General features: G+C 48.7%; 2 protein-coding genes across 2 annotated transcripts; both read left to right on the forward strand.

Annotated features, from left to right (window-relative positions):
- The first annotated feature begins 611 nt into the window (after positions 1-611).
- Positions 612-1252, forward strand: LOC129333952 (40S ribosomal protein S11-like). Its single transcript, XM_054985882.1, has one exon. The coding sequence runs from the start codon at positions 614-616 to the stop codon at positions 1250-1252; it is 639 nt and encodes a 212-aa protein (XP_054841857.1). The 5' UTR covers positions 612-613.
- Positions 1253-8661: 7409 nt separating this feature from the next.
- SOX17 (SRY-box transcription factor 17) lies at positions 8662-11054 on the forward strand. Its single transcript, XM_054985479.1, has 2 exons — positions 8662-9054; positions 9872-11054. Exons 1-2 carry the CDS (start codon positions 8751-8753, stop codon positions 10699-10701), a joined length of 1134 nt encoding a protein of 377 aa, XP_054841454.1. The 5' UTR covers positions 8662-8750; the 3' UTR covers positions 10702-11054.
- Positions 11055-11804: the final 750 nt, after the last annotated feature.

Genomic DNA, 11804 nt, shown 5'->3' on the forward strand with positions numbered 1-11804 from the left:
ATTTAAATGTGGGAAATTTTTATGGTTTATGATATATAGAAATATTCAAAACTGGAAAATGGGATAAATTGTTTATCTAAAGAAGTATAGTTTGGATGTATAATAAGTAAAAGAGTTAAAGATGTACTGCTTAATATAATGGAGAATATATATTTGTTTTAGACAGAGGAAGTTAATAGAAGTAAGGGAAAAGGGACAGAGGGTGGGAAAGCTGTTGGAAGTCAACAAAAGGGGGGGAAAGGGAGGGGGTTAGAAACGAAAAATTAGGGGAAAATTGAATGTAATGTAATGTAAAAATATTAATGTTCTAACCCAATAAAAAAATTTTTTTTTTAAAAAAAAGGAACTGTCATGTTGTCAGTTGCTCTGTATATCTGTAGATATCGGAGGAAGACAGAAGCGCAACACACCTGGCTTTATCTGTATAAGGCTATCAGACAGATATTTTGGGAAAGTAGCCATTACAAGTTTGTGCCCAAGTCAGAAAATGGGAAGAATGAGTGGCTCTTGTATCTTCTTGAGATGCTTCCAGTTTAATGTTGAAAAAGAAACTCGCTCGACTAGGCCTCCCGGCATCCCTCGGGCGGCCTCTTTCCGCACCACATGGGCCAAGATGGTGGACATGCAGACTGAGAGGGCTTACCAGAAGCAGCCCACCATCTTCCAGAACAAGAAGTGCGTGCTTCTGGGGGAGACTGGCAAAGAGAAGCTGCCCCATTACTACAAGAACATCGGTCTGGGCTTCAAGACCCCCAAAGAGGCTATCAAGGGCACTTACATTGACAAAAAATGCCCCTTTACTGGTAATGTGTCAATTCGGGGCCGTATTTTGTCAGGCGTGGTCACCAAAATGAAGACGCAGTGCACCATTGTCATCCAGAGGGACTACTTGCATTACATCCACAAGTACAACCGCTTTGAGAAGCATCACAAGAACATGTTGGTGCACCTGTCCCCCTGTTTCAGGGATGTGCAGATCAGGGACATTGTGATGGTGGGGGAGTGCCGTCCACTCGGTAAGATGGTCCGCTTCAACGTCCTCAAGGTGACCAAGGCTGCCGGTACCAAGAAGCAGTTCCAGAAATTCTCAAGTCTATTGTTCTCTGTTGGGATGCCCAAATATATCTTTTGTAAAGACCCCCCCCCCCCAAAGAAAAGAAACTCGCTCCATCTTTCTTGTGGTGAAATGTGTGACCTTGAGATAGGCATTTCATGCATTCCACTGCTTAGTATTACTAGCCAAAGCTATTGATGTTTACCATTTGCATAATGCTCTGCCATTTGTATACCTCACTACACATGGTCAGATAGGTCACTATTTCCTACATTTACAGATGAGGAAGCTGAAGGAGTGACTTGCCAATGGCAGCATAAAAGATGAGGAGAGTAATTCTGCATTTGAAGGTCCAGAAAGGATATGAACCTGGTTTTCTTTGTTATGAAAATGTATATCTTGCCTCTGTCAAAGTAGCCAAGAAACATAAAATACAATCAAAAACATAAAACATAATAATAAAAAACAAAAATAGCTACAAACACATTCTACAAGTTGCAAAATGCAACCTCTGAGTTATCTTCAAGGACAGCCACAGGAAAACCATATTGCAGTTATTCAACCTGGATATTACAGAAACATGGATCAGCATGCTTGGTAGCAGAGTCCAAGAGGGAGGAAAGTTTTCTAAGTACATACAGATGGTATTTATTTTAATTATTTAGATGTTTATGTCCTGTTTTTCTCCCTAAAGGGGATCCAAAACAGCCTATGACATCAATTTCCTCACCATTTACTCCTACAACAGCCCTGCAAAGTAGGTTAGACTGCAAGCCTGTGACTTGCCCCAGGTCACCCAGTGGGCTTCCATGGCAGAGTGTGGATTTGAACCTGGGTCTCCTAGTTCCCAGTCCAACATTCTGGCCTTTTTTGCACAGGTGTGCAGGCAGAACATTTGAAAGAAAACCTTTGAAAAGCCACATTGAAATCTGAAGGGATAGTTAAACATCCAGAATTTGAAAGAAAACTCAAAGAGGTATCAGGCCAAAAGTGACAATAATCACCCATGCAAAAAAGGCCTCTAACTACTACACTACTTTTTAAAAGCAAGGATTAGAAGCACTGATAAGTTCTTTAGCTGATCTGATATGGTCAATTTGACCCCATTAAGAATCAATGGACTTTCTCCTCAAGAACAGTTGCCTTCCCATGTGATGCCTTAAAACTGGAAAATGGCCTGTATCCATCTTTAAACCAGGCTTTCTGCCTGTTTAGTTACAGGCACCAGAGAATTGTATGCAGATGTGCTCATCTAGCTATGTAGAACTTTCAGATTGTCCTAGGTCAGAGTAACGCCCCTCCCCACCTTCTTGGTTTATTTAGATTCCTCTTCTCTGTCTTGTGGCTCCAAGAGCTAACTGCTGTCTGACTCCCATCTCTTCAGCAAACAACTTTCAAAGGGAACCATGTCTAGATCTGGAAAACAGTGATACTGCAAAGGGCAGAATGGAGTTTCCCCAACTCCAATCAACCAGGGAATGGCCCAAACTTCAATGATGGAGATCAATATAATCCTGTTGTTCAGATGTAAGTTAAGGTAGGATCAAAAGGATGAACTTTGGAACCTATTACTTGTGCCAAAACTCATCCCTAGAACATGCAAACTTCTAACAGTACTTCTGAGCATCCACAGAGTGCTTTCCCCTCCTCTCTTTTTTGATCAAATATGATCGAATTACTAATCGGGAGTTGTGCAGAATTGTGGTGGTGGTGGGAAACCTGTTGGTCTTACTTTACCCAGTGGTCTCTTTCCTGCAACATCTAGATCTAAACCTAGGTCTAAATTTCTAAGTTTTTCCAAAACTGACTGAATAAAACAGAATTTCAGTTTCTTCTTCTGTGGTACCATGTAGCCACTAAACTCAGGCAGGGATCCCATTGGAACGAACAATGCAAAGCTACTCCAGTCTAAACCCATAGATTTCAATGGATTTAGGCCGGAATAATTTTGCCTCGGATTGCCCCATTAGGCACTCAAGAGAGAATCTGTCTGTGAGGACACTTGACGGCTTGCAAACCAGCCAAGGCTAAGCACTTTCAAGAGCCCTTGCTTCCAATGAAGAGTCAGAGAGCTAAGGCCCAGGCATTGGAAATACAGCCTGCTACGGCTGGATCCTGCCCCTGTCTTTTATTTCGCTGGGAAGTGTAATCCGGTGCCTACTTACTCTAGTGTAAGCCCCATTAAATACGGAGTACTGTAATCCTCACCTCGTTTTGGTCCTATTTAAATCTCCGACTGCAATTCGTGATCCGTACAAGGTTTAGTTTTCAGTCCCATAGAAAGGGATGGCTTTATTAGCCCGGCGCGCCTCAGCGCTTTTGCTTCCCTTCCTATGAATCAAACCAGCCCCAGGAACAGGGAAGGAGATGGCACAGGTAGGCGTAGCCTTCGGGGACTGTTCCAAGACGGTGTTTTTAAAGGGCAAAAAAAAAAAATCCAACCAAATAGGTGAAAATGGTTTATCTTAGCTTCTTGGCTCCAAAGTTGTATGTCCTATTAATACACGCCAGGCAGCAATTTATTAACAATGGAATTAATCACAAAGTCAAACCTGCCAATCAGACATTTGGGAGAACTTCGTTTTTAGCCTAGAGATGGTGGAAGGTGAGTGAGTGAAAATCCGATGTCGCTGAAGGGAGACTTCGGGCAAAATCATGACTATCCAAGAGCCAGTGCTGGGGTGGAAGAAGGAAAGCTGCTTTCAGGTCCACACCGGGGTTTATTCCTGTGGCGTCTCTTCCCTGCTGCGTTCTCATCCCACAAGCCCCGGGCATGGCCCAACTTCAGGTCTATGGAAACGGTTGCAATAAACGGAACGCAGGTAATATTCAGCCAAAGAGACACGTTTAAGGCTGCAATCCGACTTGGAAGTAAACGCCAGTGGGATTTATTCCGACTGTGATCGCAGTTGCTTCATGAACTTGGTGGAACTTGGCTTTAACCAGGCGCTTCTCTTTTCTTGGATCGTGCCTCGGCAACCCGCTTCACTACGCAACTCAAACAAGAAATTAAACGGATTAGTTGATTGATTCTAAAGACTCGGAAGCCATTGATTTTAATCAAATTTACCTCCAAGCCAGGGTATGTCAAAGTCTGAGGCCCGAAATGAGTTCAAATCCTCTTTCGAAACTACGGGGCAGTTGCACTGAGGCATGACACACAAAAAGGGGACGTATAGGAAGGAAGACATGCAACACGACAAAAGACCTAGCCGTCAGTGAACCCGCGTTGCATTCCAATAAGTTCTCTCTCGGTGGCGGAGTGCCCCGGGAAAGGTTGCCGTTCTTTTCGCCCTGAATCCAGCTTATTAGGCAGTCAAAATACTGTTGTTGTTGTTGTTTTTTAATTGTGATAAACTTTTATCCCAATGAAGGTTGCACTCCTCCGCTCCCATTGGAGATGGCTGAATAAAAATATCCCCGTGTGACTTTTGCATTTTAAAAACTGATGAACTCCATCCAAGAGCTTCCAGGCTGCGCCAGCAACTCGTCCAAGGAGAGCAGCCCTTGCCCTAAATTCCGGCGAAGGGACGGGCGCGTCCGGCAGTGCCCTGCTTTGACCAGGCTCAGGGGCCCTGCTTCTGGCTCTCAGGATGGAAAGAGTCGCAGGTAGCACTGCTGGCCCCAAGCAAAATCAACACCAGAAGCCAACAAATGCCCTTCCTGGGGCTATGGCCAAACAGTTCGTGTCATTTTAGTTGGCCTAATAAAAGGTATGGTGTACCTTCTATCCTTCGCTATAGATCCAGAGGAGTTAGCCGTGTTAGTCTGTAGTAGCAAAATCAAAAAGAGTCCAGTAGCACCTTTAAGACTAACCTTTAAGACTTTAAGACTAACCAATTTTATTAACCAATTTATCCTTCGCTATGGGAGCAATCCTAAACAGGTCTACTCAGAAATGCTTCACTTTATTCAATGAGGCTTACTCTCAGGGAAAGGTTCTTAGGAATGCACCCTATGTTTGTCCAACGGGCTCACGGAGGTGTCCACAGAGCTCTGGCCTATCGACTTGCCCCACAACGGCCCCGCCAGGTAGGCAGGATAGCAACTACGCCTACTCCGTTGCATCGTGCTTCCTCTTCTTTGCAGATGGGCCAGCACTGTCTTTATTGCTTGTTCTTCCTTACAACAAGCCTGTGCTCTAGGTCAGCTTTTATGTCTATTTTACAGAGGGGAAACTGAGTGGCGGGACTTTGGTCCCAATTTCCCGTTTTCCGGCCTGGCATCTCCGGTCAGTGACCAAGAGGAGATTTCGCTTCGCTTTAGCTGCGCGCTCCAAGGGAGTGTGTAAAGGAGTAAGGAATATTGTTAGATTGCGATCCTCACGTCGCTTTCTTCTGGGCCGATTTTTTTCCCGCCCTGTACATTCCTAGGGTTTGGAGAACACAAATGCTTAAACTGTATGCGCGTCTGTGTACAATCCACCCCCCCCTCCCTCTTGCTTTCTTGAGAACCAGCGCGGCTCGCAGGAAGCTCTCCGGATGTTTGCTGCTTTTCATGTGGCTTTTGTGGCCGCCTCTGATAACGCTGCCAGACCCACATCCATCCACCGCCAAGCGTGGAAAAGGGTTTCCAATGGAAAGGCGTCTCCTTCTGAGCTCCTCCGCTACGGGCGAGTTGAAAAGGTCACCGGGTCCCTGACGCGGGCCGCTGCAGTTTGACGCGGGACTCGCCCTGGACTCCCGGAGATGGGCTCCGCCGAGGGGGTTGGGGAGGGAGCCTGGCCGTTGAACGCCGGAGGCTGCTGCGGGAGGGAAAACCGACGCACTTCGGGTTATCTGGCTTTGCGGTATCGGTTGCCAGGCGCTCACGATCCAAGGCAGATTTAAATCTTACTGATTTTAATGGGAGGATAAAGGGCACACGTAAGGTAACAATCTTATATGCATTTAGCTGGGAGTAAAACCCGTGGAGTTCAATGAGACCTACTTCTGAGTAAACAGACGTGGGACCTCTGAAATGTGAAGCTATTTTCTTGGTCGATCCCGCCCTTCCCAAATTATTTGTAAAAGCCTATTTGAATTAAGCGGAATCTATGGCCACAAGGGTTTCAGTATTGGAGCTCCCTGTGCCAGCTGGTATCATTGGATGCTGGTTTTGTGATCTGGGGATCTCTGCGTGCAATACCTTTGTACATCCCCCTAAACCGAAAAGGCCATGCTTTGCCAAGACCCTGCTTTAGATGTTAGCTAGCAGACTTTTAAAAAAAAAGTTTCTGGGCCAGGGTTCAAAACACACCTTTCTCTCCTTTCATCCCAGACCAGTGATCTGTAGAAAATGCTTACGGAGCACCGAATGGCTGACAGGTGAAGGAGGTTTGTTTTATTCCTGAGTTCCAACCCCCTCCCCCATGCCTTGGTTTCCCCTTCAACAAGGGCCACAGAACCCCCCTCGCAGGACCGCCCAGGCCACCAGGATTTCCTTCTAGGATCAGCGGTGAACCTTATCGTGATTCGCCTCCTTCCCACCTACCAACCCAAGCGGCAGGTGTTGTCTGTATACTTGCTAAAAGCGAGATAAAGGGCAGGTCTGAAATCGAACTGGAAAGGGGTGGTTGGGGTCACAGGCCAGTCCAAGCGAAAGTCCTTCCTTTCAGACTGTAGCAGCCTGAAGCCCAGCGACCTCAGAGGACTCCCAACAAAAATCCTTATACCCGCTCCAGGGGTGGTGGACGCAGCCGTCCCGGGCACCCTAGAGGATGCGGGTAAGCACCACAGCGAAGCAATCTGTTTCCTCCGGAGTTTTTTTCTGTCACATCTGCACCAGGGGCAAAGATGCTGCTGAAGATAGCAGGACACTTTCCCTGATCTTATCGACAGGGTCGCATTAGAAAATGGTATAAATATTTTGACGGGAAGCCCGAAGACTTTTTCTTTCTGTTGACATAGTAAGGGAACGGCAGGCCCTCCCTTGCAGCGTATTCATCCCACCGTTTATCATTTTAAAAATGATTTGGTAGCTGACACGGGGGAACCGAGAGCTGCTAGAAAAAGAAATGATTTTTAAAAATGCTCGAAGCACCTCGACCATTGTTTAACCGCACAGGATCACAGGCAGCTTGATCCATAAATGAATCTCGCTGCAAAATAAAGTCAGGCAGTTTAGCTCCAAGCGCTCCAATGTAACCAGTTGGAGGATCAGGGACAGTTTCTTGCACATTCTGATGCTACTTTTGAGTGTCGGAGCATTTAGAATCAGGTTAACGTCCAGCAAGTATTCAAAGAAGAAAATAAGCAATGTAAGCATTCTGTAAGAGTCACAATTTAGGAAACTAATTAAGGCAAAGTATTTCGTCTGAATTAAGGCAAAGAGAGTTGATCTCACTTTTTTGAATGGAAGTTATCAGTTGCAAGACATTAAATCCCCAAACCCAGCAGTACAGAAAGATAAGTTCCTCTGAAATAAATAGTACTAATTACGACTGGTATTTTTACAGTGGAATCTTATGGGAGTTATCCCATATACAATGCAAGCCTAAGAATTACTCCAATCTCCCATTAAAATCAAGGAGCCTAGATTGGAGTAACTCTTTTTAGGCACCGATAGTTGCAGGGAAATCAGTGGATTTAGAGAACATCCTGAACAGATCTACCCAGAATCCTATATACTCCTATATATTCAACAGGGTTTACTGTCAAGAAAATGTTCTTAAGATTATAGCGTTAGACTGCAGCAATTCTGTATTAAGACGGCACTATTAGACTGCAATGCTATGTATGCCCAGTTACCTGGGATTAAGTTCCACTGAATAAAGTGAGACTGAATCATTTTATCGTGAAATATCAGAAACGATTTAAGATCTACTTAAGGAGAGTTCCAGCTGTAGTAGTAAGACCTTAACCTAGTTAAAGTGAAAACATATTAAATTATAAAGTCTATTAATTACAGCATCACATTGCAGAAGATCATATAAGCAGCAAAATCATTTTATTTCCTTGTAAAAAAAGCAATAATTATACAGTTTATATCAAATGGTACTATTTCTATGTATACTGAGTGCTGCTTACTTACATTCTAGGGCACAAAAATTGAAATGAATTATAGGGCAGTAGATATATGAAATCAGTATTTGAAAGGGGAAGCAGCTAGACACACTTCACTGGACAATGTAAAAATAGTTTTTCTTCCACCGGGTTTACTATGACACTTCCGGGATAGGAAACGCTCCCAGCAGACAGGAAACAGACAAAACAGGTCGAAGGTGCTTTATCCCCCCCCCCAGTGCCCATAAAAACAAAGTTCCTAAATAGGGTCCCACGGTTTTTTCTCTCCCTTCTGCCCCATACAGCGAACCCTCCTTTAGAATTTCTCGCTGGGAGCCTGATCAAACTTACTAGAAAGTAGATCCCATTGGTCTCAATGGAATTTACTTCCACGTAGCCTCAAGTCATGGAAAAATCCACTCATCCCCGGAAAGGTTGCCGCTGGCTGGCTCCTATACAGGTGAATTGCAGATGGAACTGGTCCTCTCCTTGCCCGCGGTGATTATCGCAGGCCCCGCCCACGAAGCCCGATTGGCCGCTGTCCAGTTTAAACCGAGTCGCGCGGTGACAGCGCAGCTATTCAAGAGTTACCGTTGCCCGAGCCAAGCGCTGCAGGCGGCAAAGAAAAGCGCCGCGAGTTGCTAACAGGCGCCGCCGCCGGTCTACCTTTTGGCAGGGCGAGAAGCGGTCCGACCCGGCGGAGCGCAGTGGACATGAGCAGCCCCGATGCTGGATACGCCAGCAGCGACGACCAGGCTCCGGGACCAGGCCCCTGTTCGCTCCCTCCGCTCATGATGCAGTGCCAGTGGGCAGAGTCGCTGAGCCCGCTGGCGGACGGCAAGGGCAAAGGCGAGGCTGCGCCCGATCCAGCGCAGCAGGGCGCCCCGGGCCGGGCCAAGGGCGAAGCCCGCATCCGCCGCCCCATGAACGCCTTCATGGTGTGGGCCAAGGACGAGCGCAAGCGGCTGGCGCAGCAGAACCCGGACCTGCACAACGCTGAGCTGAGCAAGATGCTGGGTAAGTCAGTGTAGTGGCCGGGGATACGCTTCATTCCCACCTCTCCAATCCTGGTTGGGCAACACACAGAATGTGCCGCTGTTGTGGAAGACCCACCACTTGTCAGCCGCAGCTGCGGACGGTGTTATCTTACGTTCTTTGAATGGGGGTGCCCCACTGCGGTCCCTGACTGGACCTGCCCCTTCGTAAACCCCTGGTCCCGGGGAGAATCAGGTGTTGCTATAGGGATTAGGAAGTTGTGATTTGAGAGGATTTGAATCCAGCGGCACCGTGGAGACCATCAAGATTTCCAGGGTGTCAGCCCTACAGCGTCCGAGCTTCAGACGCTAGGAGGAATTTAAACAGGGGCGGGGAAGGCCAGCTGCTGGGAAGCGGCGATGCCATAAGGCAAAGGGGGCTCTTATTCCTCTCTTTCTGAGGAAAGGTAGGAGAACTGCCCAGCGGCCAGGTAGCCCTCGTCGAAATAGCCTGGCTAAGCTGCCTCCTGGGCCAGTGAGACATCTTACAGGGGAGCTCTAGTGACTGGCTTTCTGTACGGTCTTTTGTATTCTCTTTTACTTGAGCGTCCCCTGTAAGATGTCTGGTATACAGAGACTCTCAGGCCCGCCAGCTAGAGGGGCCCTCTTCCCCGCGTTCCCCGAAGTGCGCAGTGGCCCTGACAGCGAGCCTGGAGCCCCGCTCGCCTACTCTTGAGCGGGCTCGGGTGGTCCGTCCCGTGCAAGACCGTCGCTCGCCCCCAGCCCGGCCGAGGCGGAGGACGGAGGTTCCCTTTCGGCGGCCGCTTAACCCCGCTTTCTCTCCCTCCTTCGCCCCGCAGGACAGTCGTGGCGGGCGCTGTCGCTGGCAGAGAAGCGCCCCTTCGTGGACGAGGCGGAGCGGCTGCGCCTACAGCACATGCGCGACCACCCCAACTACAAGTACCGGCCGCGGCGTAGGAAGCAGGTGAAGCGCCTCAAACGCGGCGACGGCAGCACGGCCGACGGAGGGGGCGGCTTCCTCCCGCCGCCGCAACACCCGCTAGGCCTGCCCGTCGAGCCTGGAGTCGGCGGCGGCTGCGACGGCCTGGGTCTGCCCTACCCCGAGCAGCAGTCCTTCGCCGGCGGGAGCTTCCACTACCGGGACTGCGCGCCGCTCCCGCTGCCTGCGCTGGGGGCCCCCTTCGGAAGCTACAACCTGCCCACGCCGGAGCCCGACTCGCAGAGCGGCGCCTGCGCGGAACCCGCCTTCTTCCCGCCCCCGGAGGACGGCGGCTGCCTGCTGGGCCCCTACGGCTACCCCACGCCACCCAGCGCCGAGTACCCCTGCGGCAGCGCCCCCGCTGGCAGCACCGGCGCCGCCCTCTTTCGCAGCCGCTTCCCGCCGCCTCTGGCCGCCTTCCCGCCCTCCTCGCCAGCTCAGGATCCCGCGCAGCAGCAGCAGCCGCCTTGCAGACGCGGGGACGCCGCCGCCCTGGAGCACATCCCTCCACACGACGTGGAGCTGCTGGCCGACATGGACCGAGCCGAGTTCGAGCAGTACCTGCCCTTCGGCTGCCGGCCGGCGGAGCTGGGACTGGCCTACGCGGCCCACGAGGCGCCCGAGGGCAACCCCGCGGCCGCTTACTACTGCGCAGCCGCCGGCGGAGGCGGCGCCTACCCGGAGCTGTGAGGAGGCTTCTGCGGACCGCCGAGGGCTCCTTCGGTGCTATTTATTGTAATTTATTGACTGGCCGTCGGCAGAGGCCGCCGAGGACTTTTCCTGAAGGGGAGTGGAGCGGGGGCGGAGGGGCCTGCCTTCTGCAACTCCGCTGAAGGGGGGAAAAATCTCTCAGGTGTTCAGAGACTGTCGATCTGCCCTCGACTGACAGCTTTGAAGCGCAGACAGTAGATCGACTCTTTTGAACCGCCTGCTTTTTATACAAATGTGTGTGGGGTGGGGTGGTAGGATGTAGAGAATGATTTTGGACTTAATGTTGTCAGTACCCCGGTAAAGTTTGACATGGAAGGAACTGGCCAATAAAACTCAGGTGATTATATAATAAATCAGTGTCCATCTGCTATGATTTCGTGCATTTTAAAAAGGGCCTTGTGGAAAATATATTCTGAAATCCTAAAGGCACAAAGGGATGTTCTTCCGTGTCAATTCCACCTAGCCATGTTAGTAAAAAAAAAGGGGGGGATATACTTTTTTCTATGTCCAATAAATGACTTCTCGTGTGCATTTTGGGAGTGCTTCAGAATTCTTCGTTAAGTTGGGCGTTAAAGGGGAGTGGTCTTCTCTTTTTAAACTGATGATGAATTCTGGAGAACTAGAATAATTATATTGTTTTGTGTCTCTTTGCTTGGCATTAAATGGTGTCACATAGCTTTAGTTTTTGAACTACCCCAGGGTAGTTATCCAAGCTAATTTGCAGTCCCCTCCTGTTAAGCCTCTGTGTCTCTGTGTGTGCACGCCTGTGTATCCGTCTCTTTTCAGGGGATCCCATGTTAGAAAATATTTTACAGTCCATAGTCAACATAGAATCGACTTCCCAGCAAGTACACATTAAACTTTTCGGAACTATTCAAAACAGCCAAGACTATAGCTCAGGTTCTTTAGCTTGATCTGCAGTGAACTTTTGATCTGGCTAAGGATTGATTTTAAAGGTACACCCCATTCCTTTTAATGGGGCTTTTGCCTCAACAAATATAGCTCCGGTTAATAGGGAATATATTTTTAGAACCTAATTTAAATACAAGAATGCTTCTTTCGTGGTTGCCCCACAATTTCCA

This window comes from Eublepharis macularius, chromosome 7 (genome assembly GCF_028583425.1).
Source record: "Eublepharis macularius isolate TG4126 chromosome 7, MPM_Emac_v1.0, whole genome shotgun sequence".
Taxonomy (NCBI): domain Eukaryota; kingdom Metazoa; phylum Chordata; class Lepidosauria; order Squamata; family Eublepharidae; genus Eublepharis; species Eublepharis macularius.

Excerpts from the sequence above, each read along its gene's own strand:
- LOC129333952 (XM_054985882.1), top strand. The coding sequence starts at position 614 with ATGGTGGACATGCAGACTGAGAGGGCTTACCAGAAGCAGCCCACCATC.
- SOX17 (XM_054985479.1), top strand. The coding sequence starts at position 8,751 with ATGAGCAGCCCCGATGCTGGATACGCCAGCAGCGACGACCAGGCTCCG. Across the intron at positions 9,055-9,871 it reads TGAGCTGAGCAAGATGCTGG|GACAGTCGTGGCGGGCGCTG; the intron begins GTAAGTCAGTGT and ends TTCGCCCCGCAG.